The sequence below is a fragment of the Esox lucius genome, chromosome 6 (assembly GCF_011004845.1).
Source record: "Esox lucius isolate fEsoLuc1 chromosome 6, fEsoLuc1.pri, whole genome shotgun sequence".
Lineage (NCBI taxonomy): Eukaryota > Metazoa > Chordata > Actinopteri > Esociformes > Esocidae > Esox > Esox lucius.
In genome coordinates, this window is record NC_047574.1 from 26,265,053 (window position 1) to 26,285,678 (window position 20,626).

The window sequence follows — 20,626 nt, forward strand, 5'->3', positions numbered from 1 at the left end:
CTGGTGTCAGCCCACTCCATAACAACGGTCTTGATTAGCGCACAACCAGGTCAAACAGAAAGATAGCCTGCAGAGAGACTGGGAGAGGTATGGTGTAATATGGAGCCCATCTCTCCCAGATTCCCAGCCAACACTAACCATGCTGTGACTCCCATCTACTTCCAGTCTGCACTGTTGAACATTTACCTCATACAAAACCTTGGTGTCGGAACATACATACAGTTGTGACCATACGTTTGAATACCCTGGCAGAAATTGTGAAATTCTGGCAATGATTTTGAAAATATGACTGATCATGCAAAAACAGATCATCCTTATTTTCTTGAAGGTTATTGATCATATGAAGCCATTTATTATCACATAGTTGTTTGGCTCCTTTATAAATCCTAATGATAACAGAAATCACCCTGATCAAAAGTTTACATACCCTTGAATGTTGGGCCCTGTTACAGACACACAAGGTGACACACACAGGTGAAAATGGCAATTAAAAGTGAATTGCCCACACCTGTGGCTTTTTAAATTGTGATTAGTGTCTGTGTATGAATATTCAATGAGTTTGTTAGCTCTCACGTAGATGCACTGAGCATGGGGTGCAGAAAATAACTGTCAAAAGACCTGCATAACAAGATAATGGAACTTTATAAAGATGGAAAAGGATAATAAAAGATATCCAAAGCCTTGCAAATGCAAGTCAGTACTGTTCAATCACTTACTAAGAAGTGGAAAATTCAGGGATCTCTTGATACCAAGTCAAGGTCAGGTAGACCGAGAAAGATTTCAGCCAAAACTGCCAGAAGAATTGTTCGGGATTCAAAGAAAAACCCACAGGTAACCTCAGGAGAAATACAGGCTGCCCTGTAAAAAGACGGTGTGGTTGTTTCATGGGGCAAAATACAACGATACTTGAACAAAAATGAGCTGCATGGTCGAGTTGCCAGAAAGAACCCTTTACTGTGCCATTGCTACAAAAAAGCCTGGTTACAATATGACCAATAACACCTTGACATGCCTCCCAGCTTCTGGCACACAATTTGGAGTGACAAGACCAAAATAGAGCTTTATGGTCACAACCGTAAGAGTTATGTTTGGTGAGGGGTCAACAAGGCCTACAGTGACCAGAATACCATCCCCACTGTGAAGCAAGGTGGTGGCTCACTGATGTTTTTTTTTTGGGGGGTTGGTGCTCTAAAGGCACGGGGAATCTTGTGAAAATTGATGGCAAGATGAATGGGCAGCTATACCACCTGCAAGAATTCAGGGCCTCATAGACAACTCTTACAAAAGACTGCACCCTGTCATTGATGATAAAGGGGGCAATACACAGTATTAAGAACTAAGAGTATGCAGACTTTTGAACAGGGGTCAGTTCTTTTTTTTCTTTGTTGCCATGTTTTGAACCTACAGTTCAATGTGAATCCCATAAGAAATAAAAGACATGTATTTTGCCTGCTCATTCATGTTTTCTTTACAAATGGTACATACAGCTCTGGAAAAAATTAAGAAACCACTGCACATTTTCTTTCCTATCTGGAGCTGTATATTACCTATTCTCCAAGGGTGTGCAAACTTCTGAGCACAACCGTAATGGCGATATCATTTAACAAGCTCTTATGTAGCCTTACCAGTCAGCCATTTTAACAAAGTCTACATACCTGGTGTGGTGTTACACCTTGTGATAGGGTATGTCACATCTGCTGATGCCAGGGAAGATTAGGCAGCTTAACTAATTGGGGTAAATGGGGTTTACTGTTAGCAGAACTTGGAACACACATTGCAGCTCCAGTTCTGGTTATAATAACTGAGCAAATTAATCTGAAGCTATTACTAATCTTGAAAATCAATGAAGAAGCAGATTTGTCAGATTTTCTACTATTTTCTATCTTCTATTTTCTATTTACTATCTTGTCCAATCTGTAATCCCATAAATTCAGTGTTGCTCAACAGGACCCAGCCAGTACACAAACTCAATCTCTACCTCCCGTGTGTACATTTTGGTGACAAACATAAGTTGGCATGTTTGCACTTGTTTCTTTTTTTTTAACCCTGATTTTAGCGGGTAAGTATGACTGAGAACGCATTCTTAATCACAGTAATGACCTGGGGGCAATTAAGGTTAACTGATTTGCTAAAGTCTCAGGACAACCGATTTTTCACCCTGCAAGCTCAGGGGTTTTATTTATACACATTCACTTACTTTTCGCTTACTCTGACCGAGAGACTGCCTGCTTTCCTGCTGTACTTAAACACATATACTAAATGTGTATTACATTTTGTTTAAATGTATGAATGTATGCTTGTTTATGTTTAGAAAATAAAAGAACATCTGTTTATCTGTACACAGGAAGTCACGTTCATCCAAAGCGTGACAGTATGTAGCCAATGGGCTTACATGTAATTCTGTCCTGCAATGTCTATAAGTAGAGGACAACCGGAAGTCTCTTTGAGATAGAGTGAGATGAGCTTGAGTTTGTAAGACTGAGTATTTGTAACATCATGAACAATAGACTATCAAATACTGCAATAAATAATTGAATTACTCTCTCCCTTGACGACCGGGTACGTGATCATTATTTCAACCACTATACGAAACGGCTGATTTCTTACAATTTTCTAAAATCTACAAACACAGTTCTCCAAACTCACACCATAGGGCCACACCCCAGACTCACATGAAGTGAAACATACACAAAGCCATATTGTAGCACATTAATTCAACAATGCTATAAAAAGCATAACTTCCACTCACATCACTGAAAAATAATAGTATTAATCAATCAATAACCATAAAAGGGTTCCAGAATTCCCCCTGTGATTATTTCACTTTGCATGTTATTGCACACTGGGTAAAGAAGTGTACAAAAAATACACAAATACCCTAATTACCTCAAGGTGTGGGAAGAATCTTCTCTCTTTTCACCTTAAAATTAAGAAATTGCAAGTAATACAATACATTTAGACTGTTGAAATGGGGAGAGACACAGGGAACTGTAAAATAATGTTTAATAGAATATGTCATCTCAGCACAAAGTATTTTTACAGGCCATGTCTAAGTCAGTGCATGGTTCCGGTGATCTACAATATATGCCTAAATCAGTGTCTGTATTGCAACCACTTGCAGTCTGTCATGCAGCATTACATTTTGTCAAATTGTCTTTCATACATTTCACTTGGCTGGGACTATACCTGACATCCAGAAGGTTGGTATATGCAGAAACCTCCATATTATATTACCTCAAAAATAAACCAGAAAACCTTCAGTTATCAAACGCTATCAAGACCGGCAAGTCCTTGACATACTGCAGACGCATAAACAGTTAGGAAGAACAGCTTTTGGATGTTTCAGATCCCAATCATGGAATGCCTTGAAAACTAGCTTTAAGCTCATAAAGAATGTTTTAATGTTTGATAAATTACCTTTTTATAGTTAACTGTGATTGCTTTTCTTAATTCATGTGTGTTTTAAATGTAATTTTATGTTTGTATGTTTTTATTTTTACCTTGGTCTCTGCTTGATTTTCTGGTATAAATGAATAAATGAAATTTTATGAAATATCCCACCCATATCTGGTCCATTTTGTCTCAGTGCATTTGACCATGGGGCTGTTTACATCTAGCCTGTCATGAGTTATTAATGTGTTAGGTAAAAAGGTCTGGAAAGAAACACGGTTTTATGATTTACAGTAATAAAGCATCTTATCAACTTTCATGCATTTCTCCTTCTTTCAAATCCCTATTATCAACTAACCTTCAAAGAAAAAAGCTCTTATCTCAGTCTTGGACAATTCCTTCATTCCTACTTCTACTCAATTGTAGGAAATTATCTAGGATTCAGTTGAACCCTGGAGGCTATTTCTTTACGCGTCCACCATTTCTACATTGTTTCTGTAATTGATTTTCATAACAAATGTCACATTGAAAAGGAACTGGCCTCCAAGATATGTTTGAGAGGCAGTAGTGGAGTACCTTTCTCTCCAAAGATCCATCTTTTGTGCATAGAGGTAGTGAAGAAAATAGGTGCCTGGGTGAGACACATCAGGAGATCAGTGATGGCCAGGTTAATGATGAACATGTTGGCTGGAGTCTTCAGGGACCTGCTCCTGTAGCACGCAACACATACAGCACAGGAACAGAAAGGAGTCGGTCTTCCGATTCAATGTAATACATACAAAACACACAAACAACAGCGTGTTGCTGTGACTGTGGATTCTAGGTTAGCGTAATCAAACGCTTATTGTACTACAATTAAAGAGTTCCTTTCTTTCCTGTGAAGGACGCATTGTTGTCGACAGCTATTTGGCTACGGAGTAAGCTGTCAGTTTGTTCGGCATGTTCCACTTTTATTCTACCTGATGATTTTGTGCATGTGCGTCTATAATAATTACTCATTGTAGCGGCAGAGATATGGTGCCTCCACACAAAGCATTAATAGCGAAGTGTGGCGGAAACTCCAGTTACAGGACACACACAACCCAGAAAAACAAGGGGTCAAACCAAGCAATACATGGGATGGGAAGCACAGCCACCAGTGTATAAATGGAAAAGGCTTTGGTTTACCACTGGATATTTCTGGACTCAGCACGTTGGGCACACTGATTGGTTTTGATGGTCGGTTTTTGTTACGCCTATGTTGGCTGGTCATCTTGTAAATTCGATGAACACTCAATTGAAAGTGCATGAAGAATTTTGCTAAATTATTATTTTCCAGAGTATAATACAAAACCCTAAATAATGAGTTGAAGGACTATACTCAGGGTTTATTAAAACCCAACTCATGGAGCTGTAAAGTTTCACACCCACTAAAACTTAAAGGAACCTCCAAAATGTCATAGCAAGGCTGTTTTCTACAGAGAGGTGAACCTTGAGAGCCCCCTAAGAAGCCAGCTGGTTTTGGTGCTCTGTTCTTAAGCACAAAGCAACACAGTGTCACAGACCAAATCATGAGGGGAAAAAACAGAACTGTTTGACACACTGGAAAGAATCATGCAAAAAGCAGAGCAGCTTGAAATTCTACCTCATCCTACACAGAAAGCACAGTGGGGCAGTGGGGTAAAAAGGTATTTAGTCAGCCACCAATTGTGCAAGTTCTCCCACTTAAAAATATGAGAGAGGCCTGTAATTTTCATCATAGGTACACTTCAACTATGAGTGACAAAATGAGGAAAGAAAATCCAGAAAATCACATTGTAGGATTTTTTATGAATTTATTGGTAAGTTCCTCTGTAAAATAAGTATTTGCTGCTGTTTTGTTTTGTTTTGTTTGAGTCTTTTCTTTTTATTAAACATGGATTACCTGCGTTTATTTGACTCTGCGCCTGTGTCCTTCACTATCAAGAGAGGCTGCTGTGACAACCACATTGGCAACTCATATTGTATTTTACTTGAATCAAAGAGACCCACAAAGAATGTCAAATGAAAATCAAACACTGTCTGTCAGACAACATACATCGATGTGTAATAACTCCACAAGATTTGTGACCAGTTGCAATGAGATAAGGGCAATAAGTTGAGCACCATTGTAAACATAACCAATATTAATGTCTATATTGTTTTCTCAATGTCATTCATATTCGCATACATTTTTCAACCCTGTACATAGCTTATGACACTGAAGACACCGTCATCCTTTTGAAACATTTGTTTAATTTCACTTTATTACTTAAGACATCATTCTTATTTAACTTTTCCTTTATGTCTCCATGGCAATGAATCCTTTGAAATGTAATTGAAAATGAATTCAAGTTGTGTAGTTACCCTAGTAGTGACACTGATAAAAAGAGACAGAGAGAGACAAAGATACATACAGTCATATAGCTACACTGCCATGACAGGGGGGATGTATAGTTTCATATTTACACTAACATGGGCAGCTCCTGTAACTCACCTGCTGAAGGCATAGATGACCAGAAAGTTCCCCACCATACCAGTGATGCCAATAGTCAGGATGACGGCCCCTATTGTGTAATGGGCGTGGTCAGGTACGTCCACCGTGGGGAAGGGATGACGAGGGCCCTCATGACCCATGGCCACCTACAAGTAAAACAAAAGAACCTGAATATTAACAGAAGGCAACAAGCTCAGTTGGCCTTCATACTCAGTGAGAATACAGTTTTCACACAAGCGGACATATCACACAGGTTTCAGTCACAGCATTGAAAGTTTGAGTACGCATTGGCACTGTTGCAAGACAATTTTGTGTTCTTAAACAAGTGTTACACTAGAATACAATTGCATAGTTCAGTAGCAAGTACAACCCTGTTTCCAAAATAGTTGGGACGCTGTCTAAATAGAAACAGAATGCATTGATGTGCAAACCATTTATTTAACCATTTTCTGTATTCAATAGAAAATAGTACAAAGACAACATATCTGATGTTGAAACTGAGAAATGTTTATGTTTCTGGAAAAATATATGCCCTCTTGGGACAGAAGCAACATAAGACTGGAACAGTTAGGTAATGTTAAACAATTAAACCTGGTGGAACATCTCACAACTAATAAGGTCAATTGGCAACAGGTCAGTAACATGACTGGGTAGTAAAAGATAATTCCAGAGAGGATGGGTCTGTCAGAAGTGAGGATGAGGAGGGGTTCACCAGTCTGAGAAAGACTGCGCGGGCAAATAGTGCAACAATTTAAGAATAACGTTTCTCAATGTTAAATTGCCAAGTATTTGGGGATATTACCCTTTGCAGTACATAATAACATTAAAAGATTCAGAGAATCCAGAAAATTCTCTGTATGCAAGGGAGAAGGCCGAAAACCAATATTGAATGGCCATGATCTTCGGGTCTTCAGGAAGCACTGCACTGAAAACAGACCCGATTCTGTAGAGGAAATCTCTGCATGGGTTCAGGAACATCTCTGACAACCATTGTGAACACAGTATGTCGCTGCATCCACAAATGCAAGTCATCCACAAACTAAAATGCAAAGAAGAGAGATGGATAGATGGACAGAGGCAAAACTGTCCTGTAGACTGACAAATCAAAATTAGAAATAGTTTTTGGGAATCATGGACACCACGTCCTCCGGGCTAAAGAGGGGAGGGGCCCTCCGGCTTCTTAACAGAGCACAGTTCAAAAGCCAGCATCCATGATGGTATAGGGGTGCATTAGTGCACATGGCATGGGTGACTTGCACATCTGTGAAGGCACCATTAATGCTGAACAATATATTCAGGTTTTGGAGCAATATATGCTGCCATCCAGACAATGTCTTTTTCAGGAAAGGCCTTGCTTATTTCAGCAAGACAATGCCAAACCACATTCAGCGTGTATTAGAACAACATGGCTCCGTACTAAATGAGTCCAGGTGCTAAATTGACCTGCCTGCAGTCTAGACCTGTCACCCATTGAAAACATTTGATGAATTATGAAACCAAAAATATACGACAAAGGAGACCCGAAACGGTGAGCAGCTACAATCCTATATCAAGCAATAATGGGAATGCATTTCACTTTCAATACAACAGCAATTGGTCTCATCAGTTCCTAAATGCTTACAGACTGTTAAAAGAAGATGTGATGCAACACAGTGGTAAACCTGTCCCTGTCCCAACTTTTTTGAAATGTGTTGCTGGCATCAAATTCAAAATGGGCATATATATTTCCAAAAACTACAAACCCGATTCCAAAAAAGTTGGGACACTGTACAATTGTGAATAAAAACACAATGCAATGATGTGGCAGTTTCAAATTTCAATATTTTATTCAGAATACAACATAAATGACATATCAAATGTTTAAACTGAGAAAATGTATCACTTTAAGGGAAAATAAGTTGATTTTAAATTTCATGGCATCAACACATCTCAAAAAAGTTGGGACAAGGCCATGTTTACCATTGTGTGGCATCCCCTCTTCTTTTTATAACAGACTGCAAACGTCTGGGGACTGAGGAGATAAGATGCTCAAGTTTATGAATAGGAATGTTGTCCCACTCTTGTCTAATACAGGCTTCTAGTTGCTCAACTGTCTTAGGTCTTCTTTGTCGCACCTTCCTCTTTATGATGCGCCAAATGTTTTCTATGGGTGAAAGATCTGGACTGCAGGCTGGCCGTTTCTGTACCCGGATCCTTCTTCTATGCAGCCATGACATTGTAATTGATGCAGTATGTGGTCTGGCATTGTCATGTTGGAAAATGTAAGGTCTTCCCTGAAAGAGACGACGTCTGGATGGGAGCATATGTTGTTCTAGAACTTGGATATAACTGTCAGCATTGATGGTGCCTTTCCAGATGTGTAGGCTACCCATGCCGCACGCACTCATGCAACCCCATACCATCAGAGATGCAGGCTTCTGAACTGAGTTTTGATAACAACTTGGGTTGTCCTTGTCCTCTTTAGTCTGGATGACATGGCGTCCCAGTTTTCCAAAATGAACTTCAAATTTTGATTTGTCTGACCACAGAACACTTTTCCACTTTTCCACAACGGCTAATGGCACGGTGGATTGTGTTCACCGACAATGTTTTCTGGAAGTATTCCTGAGCCCATGTTGTGATTTCCATTACAGTATCATTCCTGTATGTGATGCAGTGCCATCTGAGGGCCCGGAGATCACGTGCATCCAGTATGGTTTTCCAGCCTAGACCCTTACGCACAGAGATTGTTCCAGATTCTCTGAATCTTTGGATGATATTATGCACTGTAGATGATGATAACTTCAAACTCTTTGCAATTTTTCTCTGAGAAACTCCTTTCTGATATTGCTCCACTATTTTTCTCCGCAGCATTGGGGGAATTGGTGATCCTCTGCCCATCTTGACTTCTGAGAGACACTGCCACTCTGAGAGGCTCTTTTTATACCCAATCATGTTGCCAATTGACATAATAAGTTGCAAATTGGTCCTCCAGCTGTTCCTTATCTGTACATTTAACTTTTCCGGCCACTTATTGCTACCTATCCCAACTTTTTTGGAATGTGTAGCTCTCATGAAATCCAAAATGAGCCAATATTTTTCACTTTCAACATTCGATATGTTATCTACATTCTATTGTGAATTAAATATAAGTTTAGGAGATTTGTAAATTATTCCATTACTTTTTTACTCACAATTAGTACAGTGTCCCAACTTTTTTGGAAACGGGTTTGTATATAATAATGAAATATACGGATAAATGATTGGCAGATCATTGCATTCAGTTTTTATTTGCATTTTATGCAGCGTCCCAACTTTTTTGGAAATAGGGTTCCTTTATTTTAGCATACAATATCATATCAATTTGCATTCTAGTTTAACAACCGAACATGTTCCGTGTCCAACTTGGACATAAACCAGAAGAGGACCAAGCCCTGTGGGTCTTGACCATATTTTTACAGACCCAATAGAGTTCACAATAGGCCTGTAGTCCTTGACAGTGAAGCTTGTCAGTCTTGCAATGGGTTTAACGGTGGAGGTTTTCCATGACAGTGGGTCCAAACTCCGGTCCTAGTCCTAGTACAGTGGGGAGAACAAGTATTTGATACACTGCCGATTTTGCAGGTTTTCCCACTTACAAAGCATGTAGAGGTCTGTCATTTTTATCACAGGTACACTTTAACTGTGAGTGACAGAATCTAAAACAAATATCCAGAAAATCACATTGTAGGATTTGTAAGTAATTAATTAGCATTTTATTGCATGACATAAGTATTTGATACAGAAAAGCAGAACTTAATATTTGGTCCAGAAACCTTTGTTTGCAATTACAGAGATCATACGTTTCCTCTAGTTTTTGACCAGGTTTGCACACACTGCAGCAGGGATTTTGGCCCACTCCTCCATACAGACCTTCTCCAGATCCTTCAGGTTTCTGGTCTGTCGCTGGGCAATACGGACTTTCAGCTCCCTCCAAAGATTTTCTATTGGGTTCAGGTCTGGAGACTGGCTAGGCCACTCCAGGACCTTGAGATTCTTCTTACGGAGCCACTCCTTAGTTGCCATGGCTGGTCGTTGTCATGCTGGAAGACCCAGCAACGACCCATCTTCAATGCTCTTACTGAGGGAAGGAGGTTGTTGGCTAAGATCTTGCGATACATGGCCCCATCCATCCTCCCCTCAATATGGTGCAGTCGTCCTGTCCCCTTTGCAGAAAAGCATCCCCAAAGAATGATGTTTCCACCTCCATGCTTCACGGATGGGATGGTGTTCTTGGGGTTGTACTCATCCTTCTTCTTCCTCCAAACACAGCAAGCGGAGTTTTGACCAAAAAGCTCTACTTTTGTCTCATCAGACCACATGACCTTGACCTGGACATGCGCTGGCTTGAGCAGGGGGACCTTGCGTGTGCTGCAGGATTTTAATCCATGACAGCGTAGTGTGTTACTAATGGTTTTCTTTGAGACTGTGGTCCCAGCTCTCTTCAGGTCGTTGACCAGTTCCTGCCGTGTAGTTCTGGGCTGATCCCTCACCTTCCTCATGATCATTGATGCCCCATGAGGTGAGATCTTGCATGGAGCCCCAGACCGAGGGAGATTGACCGTCATCTTGAACTTCTTCATTTTTTTTATAATTGCGCCAACAGTTGTTGCCTTCTCACCAAGCTGCTTGCCTATTGTCCTGTAGCCCATCCCTGCCTTGTGCAGATCTACAATTTTATCCCTGATGTCCTTACACAGCTCTCTGGTCTTGGCTATTGTGGAGAGGTTGGAGTCTGTTTGATTGAGTGTGTGGACAGGTGTCTTTTGTACAGGTAACGAGTTCAAACAGGTGCAGTTAATATAGGTAATGAGTGGAGAACAGGTGCAGTTAAAACAGGTAATAAGTGGAGGACAGGAGGGCTTCTTAAAGAAAAACTAACAGGTCTGTGAGAGACAGACTTCTACATTCTTTGTAAGTAAGAAAACCTGCAAAATCGGCAGTGTATCAAATACTTGTTTTCCCCACTGTATCTGGAGGAGGACTAACCCACTGAGTCGCTCAGCAGTGTACCTGAAGTTTCTGCCATCGATAACATCGGCCCTTCAGCTTTTTTGGTCGGTGTAGATTTGAGCAGTTCCATCACTTCATTTTATTGAAGGAATGAATGTGGTGTGAAAATCTTCCTTTACTTCTCTGTGACGGCAGTCAGGCCATGCCAGATCCTGTTCATTACATTGGGCATAGAGAAGTCACTCACTAACTACACTCACTCCTCATGATGAAACTCAATCATATTTTTATATTGACATTAGGCTCATGTAATGACTTGCTTAACTTATTTACATACTTTTTTTGTTCAACAGTTCCAATATACTATCAATACTATCATATGCTTTGAAAAACAAAGTAATACAAGACTTTAACAGGTCTGAGTTGCTAGTCTGTCTCTAAAAATACAATCATTCCACAGACAGTTCCACAGAACAGACTACCACCCACTGTGGTGTGAATAATGTGAAACTCAGTGTTGTTGTATAGCAAAACCCTGCAATCACACAGCCTGGGCATCAAGGTCCGAGCCATTCATAGCATTCACAGCAGCCATTTTAAGGTCCCATTGTGTGAATCACAGGATTGTACACCTCTGTATAACTGCATCATAAATGGCAAAGAAGACAACCTTTCATTGTCCGATGTCTGGTTAAGGTTGTTCATATGAACTCTTTTATGCTTCCCGATATTTTGCTCTGTAGACCGTTATGTTGCACAGTTTCAACCGATTTTCAGTGCCTGTCTTCGATACTACGCCATTGCCTCAGACTGCTCTGTATGTACTCTATGTGAACATGGCCAGCCATTGAACAACTCAATTTCTTACAATAGTTGTTAAGTCAAAAAGAAATCCACAGGCACCATAACAGCCTCTGAATGATGTCTGGGAGACAAGGCAAATTAGTGGTTAGACCCACTACTTCCGTAGCCCATGGATGAATAAAACGTTCTCTTCACCCTCTGTGTCCACAGCGGGCTTCACTCATCAGCTGGCTTCTGGGTGACGCAGTGGTTGCAATGCTTGAAGCAGGGCGGTTGAGTGTGTTTTTAAACAGAGGACCCTGGGTTAAAGCCCTGGGTGGGGCGGCTGGACAGCAGAAGAGTTACTCGCTAAGCAGCGTGACGTCTTTTACACGTCTTTGTACCTGGTTAGCTGGCTGTTCAGTTGGACTTAACGTGGCATCGGGGTCACTGTTCAGCACATTTGATAGGTAATTATACCACACAAAAGTGTGAAACTTACTCCTCAGCCATTGGTGTCCATGCATGCGCCGCTCATCAGACGGCTTTTGCATAATGCAGTGGGAAAGAAACTCTTAAGGAAGAGCGGTCATATTATTGTGTCGCGGAGAAACTCTGATTCGAGCCCTGTGTGGAAGGACAGCGGAGTTTCACAGTGGTGGTAAGGTAGGATACTACGAGCAGAGCTGAAGAACATTCCTTTAATTCCATCTTTCAATAAATACAAAAACAAAAGAAACCAAGGAGAGCCACCAACCATGAACTGAAGCACATACAGCACAAACAATAATCCACACTAAGTGTGGAAATTGATTAACTTAAATTGGATCCCCAATTAGAGTCAACGCAGGGCAAATGAAACCAAAATGCCCATGAGGCATCCCTGCTGTCAGGTCCTGACTATCACCCCTGGACCAACAGAGAGATGGCTAGGGGCATCCCTATGGCCAGGACCTGACAAGGAGGAAAAGATACTCACTAAGCAGTGAGACATTCTTTACTCTCCTATGGGGAAGGCCAGTTGCTATTTTAAAAACAGTAAAGAGAAAAATGTAATTAACTAATTCCCCTACCAACCAAAGTTGAAATGGAGACGCTGAGAATCCTGCAAACCAAAGGCCCATGACACTACAATCACAAGCCACTGTTATCAATCAATTCACTGAGAGCAAAGATACAAATGTGAAGCAGATGAAAGACATTTCCCTTCCCACCATGTTTCGTTTCAAGATACGTGCAAATGACCATCTAGATTCATTCTTATTTATGTCATGATAAAAAGCAGGAAGAAATGAAAAGGGAGTGTTTTCCTCCTTAAGTATCTAGAATATCACTCAAGTGTTTGCTGGTTTCTGCTGGTGCCATTCATCTGTGGCTAGTTTGGCTTGGGCAGTCAGTGACGCAAAATCATCAGTTAGGCTTCAGGGAAAAACAAGCAGGACTGTAACTACTGACACTTGGACTTCGGACCATTTGATGCCATTTTCAAACTTCTCCATTTCTCTACCAGGCTAAAAACAGATAAAAAGATAAACTGATTATCCAGTCTTGAAGCACTAAGCATAAAATATCAGCTAATAATCCATTGGTGTAGTTTGGCTCCAAAGTGAATAATAACGGTTACATTCACCGGGCATCTGAGTTGCACATCTAAATGATCTTCTCTGAGCTTCAACTTTGATTGAAGAGGCGTTTACATTCAACGCTTGTATGTCAGTTTTCCTTTTAAGATTTACAAATTAAATACAGGTCTCCAACATCACAGTTTGTATTTTGAACCCTTTCCATGTCATTCCTGAGTAACTTCAGCTTTGGTTAATGAAGAGAGCATTGGGTTTAGTTGATATAGCTAAAGGCACGCATTGTCAACTTCCAGCCTGACTGCTTTTAAGCCGCAGTGGTCAAACACAAATCAACACTGATATCTGTCCCCACAAAGACCTGATGAAACAACACCAGGTGAAATATCCTGTCATTTTAAATCGCACTCACTTCTTTGTATAATGTGCGTATGAATGTCTAACACTACAAAATATATTGTGAAGAGAGTAAATGTAAGACCATGAGGAAAATAGAATGTGACAGTCAGGAAGAAAACAGCAGAAAGACAGAGGAATGGAAGAAAAGTAGGAGGAGAGAATCAGAAGAGGAGATGGAGGATCATTAGCAATGGGAAATGGTGGAAATGAAAGAGGAAAATATTAGGGAACAATAATAAGGAGGAAAAGGGATAATGACACTTACAATCACTTCATCCACACAAATACAGCCAGACAAATTGTCCAAGGCCATTATTTCTGTAGAAAAAGGCATTGCATTCCTCTAATAAACCCAGATAAACCATACCCACCTGTGATGTATCCCACAGGTGGAAGTGTTTGAAAGCCACAAGGAAGACTGTTTGAACTGGGCTTATGCTAAAGCACACACTTTGCCTGCCTACAGATCAAACAGGAAGATGATTCAAGAGGATCTTCGCCACACAGTGAGACTTGGACGATAGAAAGTGTATGTTCCAGACAGAATGTGAATATGTCAAAGGTCAGAGGTGATAAGGGAGACACCACCTGGGATTAGCGTGCGTTCCTCTAGGAAACCAACAGCTTTCCAAGAAAACATCTGGTTCCAACTCTAACACCCTGGGTCAGTGTTAAGATAGCAATGGCAGTCAATAATCTGAGTCTGTCATCATCCCTCCATCTATTTGATCCACTCATATCTTGGATAATTCCACTAGAATTATTTTACCTGACCTTGAGCGTGCATTTGGGATAGCAACAAGGTTCAGGAAATGTATCATAAGATATCAAAGAGAGCTAGTTCACAAGAGGGTGAACCCGAAAGGGTAATACCATAAAAGCTTTGCCCTTTCAATGAGAAATAACCAGCGTTACAGTACATCAAGCGTGAGAAAACAATGGAGAAAATACCCAATATGGAGTTTAAAAATGGCTTCTGTTTATATCTTTGCTTTCTGAGCTATAAAATGCTCTAAAAATCTAATTTCCATGTTTAGGTAATGCATAAAGGTTATCAATGAAACCAATATATACTACTAGGACAATACTGATCATAATCTGGTCTTAATGGGTTGTAAATAGATCGTATTGGTCATTTCACAACTAATATTCTAAAGAACTCCAATAAGAGACACTTTGGGACAGGTCCAAGGGAAAGAAAGAAATATATTGTTCAGATTTGACCTGCAGCTTACTACTCTATATAGGCAGCAGGTAGTCTACTTGTAAGAACATTAAAAGGTTGCTGGGTCAAATCCCCAAGGAGAGAAATATGTTGTGTTCGGTCAGCAAGGTGTGTAACTCTAATTGAAAGTTGTTGTAGATAAGAATGTGTTCTCAGTCAACTTGCCAGTTACAATAAGGGTTAACATTTTCAGTAAAACACATTTTTGTCAGGAAAAATGACTTGCAAATGAGATGTGTCTGACTGACTAAAAAGAGGTCCCTTCCTGGCACCAATACTGTTTTATAAGGTTCATAAAAATAATGCATTACATTTGATTATTTCTGGATAGGTTTACTTATTGAAAAGCAGTCCTAATAACTGATAAGGGGACGATAAGGCTCCCGCTGTAACGTGAGATACTCAGGGCCTCTCTTCCCTAGCCTCTCCCTGTCCATCACAAGATGCTGTTTGTTTTCTCTTTTCATTGGTAAAGAGGGATCTGTGATCGCTTCCCACGCGAGCATACTAAACTGCTGCCTCAACACACACAGAAATGGGATGGGTATTTTTGTGTGCGTGTATGCGTGCCCGTGTGCGTGCACGTATGAGTGCACCTGCACTTGTGCGTGCGTGTGCATGCATGTTTAATGCGGTTTGCCTTCTACGTGAGTGACAGATTGCACCATCATACTGGACCTCGCACACCAGAACTTGCTTCATTAGGCTCACAGTCTCTTAGTCGTTGAATCACTTTTAAGACAACATCGATTACCTCATTGTCTCAATCATTCCCGTTTAATGCTTCATCACACCTATAAAGTCTAGTAGGCAGATGGCTCTGTCCGTCTGGCTGGTGGAGGATGTAATTGTGGTCTTGTGCTCTCTAACCATAATAATTGCCCCTGAGGGGATTAATAATAAAGTCATAATGAATTGAACAGAGCCAGTGATGACTGTAATGCTGCACTTCAAAACTTGCAGAAGGAAACGGCGGCTGATTTACAGTTCAGGTCTCCTTTTTTAGGATAGTAATGACCAGGTGTCCATATCAGAGCTTGCCATCAGTGCCTTCCCAGCAAGCGTGGAAGGTCGTAAGGATGTCCAGGGGACCAGAAAACTATGTCACAGAAAGGGACGTCCTTACGAAAGAGTTTTAATATAATCTCCTTAGTGGGTGGTAATGAGCAGAAGAGCCATGTGAGTGACTGGGACGCTGTCGCCCCGGCTCCTCCACATGAGGATTCCAATGGTCTTCTAAAAATGGAAGTCATTTGAATAAAATCTAGACTAGCCCAGTGATAAACTCATCTGTATTCATTTATGAAGCAGCCATCCAAAAGGGAAAATATCCCCATTTGTCAAAGGACAAAGGAAACACAAACTTTGTGCTCAAGCACGGGTTTGAATCACGGCAGATTTTTTTCTGTCTTTCCCCACTTTCCTGCCTAAAAAACTAATTCCTTCTGCCATCATTCTGGTACCTGTTAACCTGTCTCAGCTGTCCAGAAGACCTTCTCTTGAAGACTCAACAAGGTCAGCGCTGTTCACCTTCTTTGTAGCTTCTGCTACAGTCATCTGTGGATAGTGGAGACACGTCAAGCCCAACTCCTTTAAACTGATCCTGATCTGTCAAACAGTTGTTTAGGTTTTGTTCTTTATTATGGAAGTGAATCATCCATTGCAAACTACTGCATTCATCTCCATAAAACAAAGTTTCCCAAATTCAAAAGGAATCTTCAAAAAAACATGTCCAAACACTGAGATACAGTCAGGCTTAAAGTTTGAAGTAATAATTTCTAATTACTTCAGTGAGGTTTCCAATATTGTCTGGGCTATTTTAGGATACATTTGCAAAATAAGCTAATAATTAGTCAATTATTCAGAAAAAGTGTAGATACAAAATGTGATTTTTCAACATAAAAAAGAGGTGTATTATTTGAATAGTGTGCCAACACATTTGGCCAAGACTCTCTGTAAAGGAGGTTGACTTTTGCTTTAGAAGCACTATGTATTTATTTGTAGACAATACAAATAACACATAATGTCTGACCTGTCCTTGCTACTCTCTACATTCCCTTGTCTGTGAAAGTGGGACTGTAACTATCTGTAAACAGATAAAGCCACATAGCCCAATCTTCACAGAATAGGGCTAATCTGAAACAGTCCTACCCCTTTTTGGAAGAGCCTGTTCTCACTTTTTTCCACACATTTATGTCCTTCTGGGAGGCATTTTTCACAACACTTCAATTTCTATTAAGCGAGAGAAAAAGGAAAAAAGTGATCCGTCCAAGCAGTGCACACACCAGACACCCCCCCAACCAGCAGCCAGGAACGTATTGTTGACGCTAATTCTCTCTCCAACGAGGAAAGGACAGAAAAACAAACTGAAAAGGCATATAATTTCAAGCAATTCTACTATTCCTTTTGCATTCTGAGGATTTCAGGCAAATCAGTTTCTACAGCGTTAAGGTGCCAGGGCACACTTCATTTGATGCGTGTTTCTATAAACTAACATGCAGAACTACAGAGCGGATGTTACATGTGCAGGGAACCAATATCAGACTACGGACAGAGGAGATAAACCCAGACACCGATGGAGACATGCCTTTCATTCTGGAAATGGATGGCACATAGTCTGACAGGTGAATCATCTGTTTCAATAGTAGAATCATGAGAACAGTGTGTGTCTGTGGGGTTCCACCACTCCATTATTCAGTGGGCATCCATGCCTCTAACCTGGAGGTCTGGATCGAGGAAACCACTGTTTAAAATGTTTCTGGGCCAGAGGCTGACTCATATCTCTGCTTCCCAGACGTACAGTATTCCAGGCTACACATTGGCCAGGGAAGAGATGACGTTCACATCTCGTGGACTTAGCTTTATCCTGTTTTGTAAATGTATCTCTTGCTCTCTGAGCCCAACTGCAATGTGTGTTTGCCGGAGTGTCAAAAACCTGGACAGTTTTCAAATATGATTAATTAAAAGCAGCAAAACAAATATACAATTGCAAATACGCTGAGGATGGGTGCTTCTACTTTTAACAAGAAATCAAACAAGGCAGACATAGCCCCAGTACACACATAAACACACACAAACAAACAAACAAACACACACACACAAACACCACACACACACACCATCCACCCACCACCCATATATCCTGACCCCCCCCACTGCTGGCACATAGGAAACTGCTGGAAAGCCACTAGAATGGAAGTGCCTATATTTATATTTAGAATGTAACTATGGAGCCATATTGTCCAAATATGAGAGGCAGAGTTGCCAGATGTTTTCAGATGGACATGGTATTTCCTTCATCTTTGATTCATTTAAGTATAAGAAGGGATGGGTACATAATTTAAGAGCTCTTTAAAAAAATTAAATAAACATTGCTATGCTTGAGCCCTTTTTTGTCTATATTACCCAGGTGACTTCTCTCAAAAATAAAAAAGATTAATGTTATAACCTTAGATGGTTTAGAATGCTCGCACACTTTGAACGGTTAACTGACTTTACTTAACGTCTGCATCAGCTCACATACACAGGTAGGAGCACTCTGAAGTAGCACAAGTCATTCTGGTTGGGTAACCCTCTTAACATCCCAGGGGGGGCACCTGGGTTAATTAATAAAGGTTCCGGGGTGCAGTACCCTTAAACACAGCGACACAGTTTCAGTCTGTAACACTTCTCCCCCTTTAAGTGAAAACATAATGTACACAAATACAACTATGCAAATCAGGTCCTTTTTCTAACTTACAGAAATGTGTCTTGCAATATATTTTTAAAACAATCTTAAACAACCATCTACCAAATGCTTTGCTTTAATACCTTAACATTTAACATTTTGTCCTAGCTTTTGGACCGTTTAACATGTCAGTCTATCTGGAGGCTTGTGCTGCCTCTTAGATCTCCTCAGTCCCACTGTGGGACCAACAGGTCCTGTAGCAGGTTGTGTACTCCCAGCCAAGTTTGGTGTACAGACAGGCTGGTCAACCTGTACAGACTCACTTTGCACAGACAGTCCATCAGTTTGCTGCGGTGCTACTGGCACGTCAAAAACAGCCTCAGGGCTCTCCACACTGTCCTTGCGTGTAACACACTCCCCTTCAGCCCCACGGCGAGCACGCAGGTGATCCTGGTGCCTGCGGATCTGCCGTCCATCCAACAAATCCACCGTGAAGGACACCGGTCCCGTCTGGCGGCTGATGAGCCCTGGCAGCCAGGGCTGTCCCTGAGCAAAGTTCTTGACAAACACACAGTCCCCAGGCTTAAAAAACCTCTCTTTAGCATGTTGGTCTCGCCTCCCTTTCTGCTCTTCCTGCGAACGAATAACTCTCGGTCCGACGTCTGGGTGGAGCAGATCCAGATGAGATTTGGGCTTCCTCCCCATTAACATTTCTGCTGGGGAGACGCCTGTGGTTGTGTGGGGGGTGATCCTATATTGGAATAAGAAACGGGAAAGCTTAGTTTCCAGTGTCTGTCCTGACATCTTCCGTAGACCATCTTTCAGGGTCTCAACGGCTCGTTCTGCTAAGCCATTGGAGGCCGGATGATAGGGAGCCGTGCGGACATGTCGGATACCATTTTTCTCTATAAACTCCTGGAACAACTCACTGGTGAAAGTGGGACCATTGTCTGTCACAACAGTATCTGGCAACCCGTGAGTAGCAAAGATGCTCCTGAGCTTTTCTATGGTGACTGAGGCAGTAATGTTTGACATGATGTGTGCGTCCAGCCACTTAGAATGGGCATCTACCAGCACTAGGAACATGTGACCCGTAAATGGACCCGCAAAATCCAGGTGGAGCCTTGACCACGGACGACCAGGCCACTCCCATGGGTGGAGCGGGGCAGGTGCTGGCATCTTTTGGTTACTTTGACATTGTGTACATGCCTTTACCTTTTCTTCTAGAGCACTGTCCATCCCCGGCCACCACACAAATGATCTGGCAAGGCTCTTCATCCGGGACACGCCAGGGTGGGCGTCATGCAGCTCGTCGATCACCTGTGCCTGCCCTGGGGGTGGAACAATCACTCTGGATCCCCAGAGGAGACAGCCATCCTGGACACTTAGCTCTAGCTGACGCTTGGAATAGGGCTTAAACACCTCTTGCTCAACAGCTGCTGGCCAGCCCTGCATCACCCATCTCTTAACTTGAGATAACACTGGGTCTCTTTCAGTCCACATTTTGACTTGCTTTGATGTCACTGGAGTGTTAGACAGCCTGTCTAACATGAACACAGTCTCTGGGGGAAGGAAAGTTTGGTTTGGTGTGTCGGGAAGAGGGAGTCTGCTAAAGGCATCAGCATTGGCATTTTCGCTGCCCGCTTTGTACACTATTTTGTACTGATACGCTGAGAGGGTTAGTGCCCAGCGCTGTACTCTAGCCGACGCCATGGACGGGATGCCTTTTGACTCACTGAACAGACCCATAAGGGGCTTATGGTCTGTATAGATAGTAAAGGGACGACCATACAGGTACTGGTGAAACCGTTTCACAGCAAAAACCACAGCTAGTCCCTCTTTCTCTAACTGTGAGTACCCTTTTTCTGCTGAAGTGAGAGTGCGTGACACATATCCAATAGGCTTTTCAGAATCGTCCTCCATCTGGTGCGAAAGGACCGCCCCCACACCATAGGGCGAAGCATCACAGGACAGGATGACATCTTTGCCTGGATCAAAGTGCACCAGCAGTCGATCAGAGTGTAACAGCTCCTTTACCTGCTGGAATGCTGCCTCTTGTGCTTGCTGCCACTTCCATGAGCTGTCTTTATGCAGTAGCTGATAGAGGGGGGCGTACC

At 41.6% G+C, this 20,626-nt stretch overlaps 1 protein-coding gene across 2 annotated transcripts in view; it reads right to left on the reverse strand.

Annotated features, from left to right (window-relative positions):
- Positions 1 to 20,626, reverse strand: part of opn4a (opsin 4a (melanopsin)) — a 42,882-nt gene that overhangs the window by 10,303 nt on the left and 11,953 nt on the right. Inside the window, exons 1-3 of one of the 2 annotated variants that reach the window (XM_034292587.1) lie at positions 16,306 to 16,399; positions 5,885 to 6,030; positions 3,967 to 4,100 (exon numbers count right to left, since the gene is read on the reverse strand). In XM_034292587.1, coding sequence (XP_034148478.1) covers positions 3,967 to 4,100; positions 5,885 to 6,024 — 274 coding nt within the window. In that variant the 5' untranslated portion in view covers positions 6,025 to 6,030; positions 16,306 to 16,399. Of the gene's footprint in view, positions 1 to 3,966; positions 4,101 to 5,884; positions 6,031 to 16,305; positions 16,400 to 20,626 lie in introns of those variants that run through there. The other variant, XM_010870243.3, reaches the window with a different exon arrangement.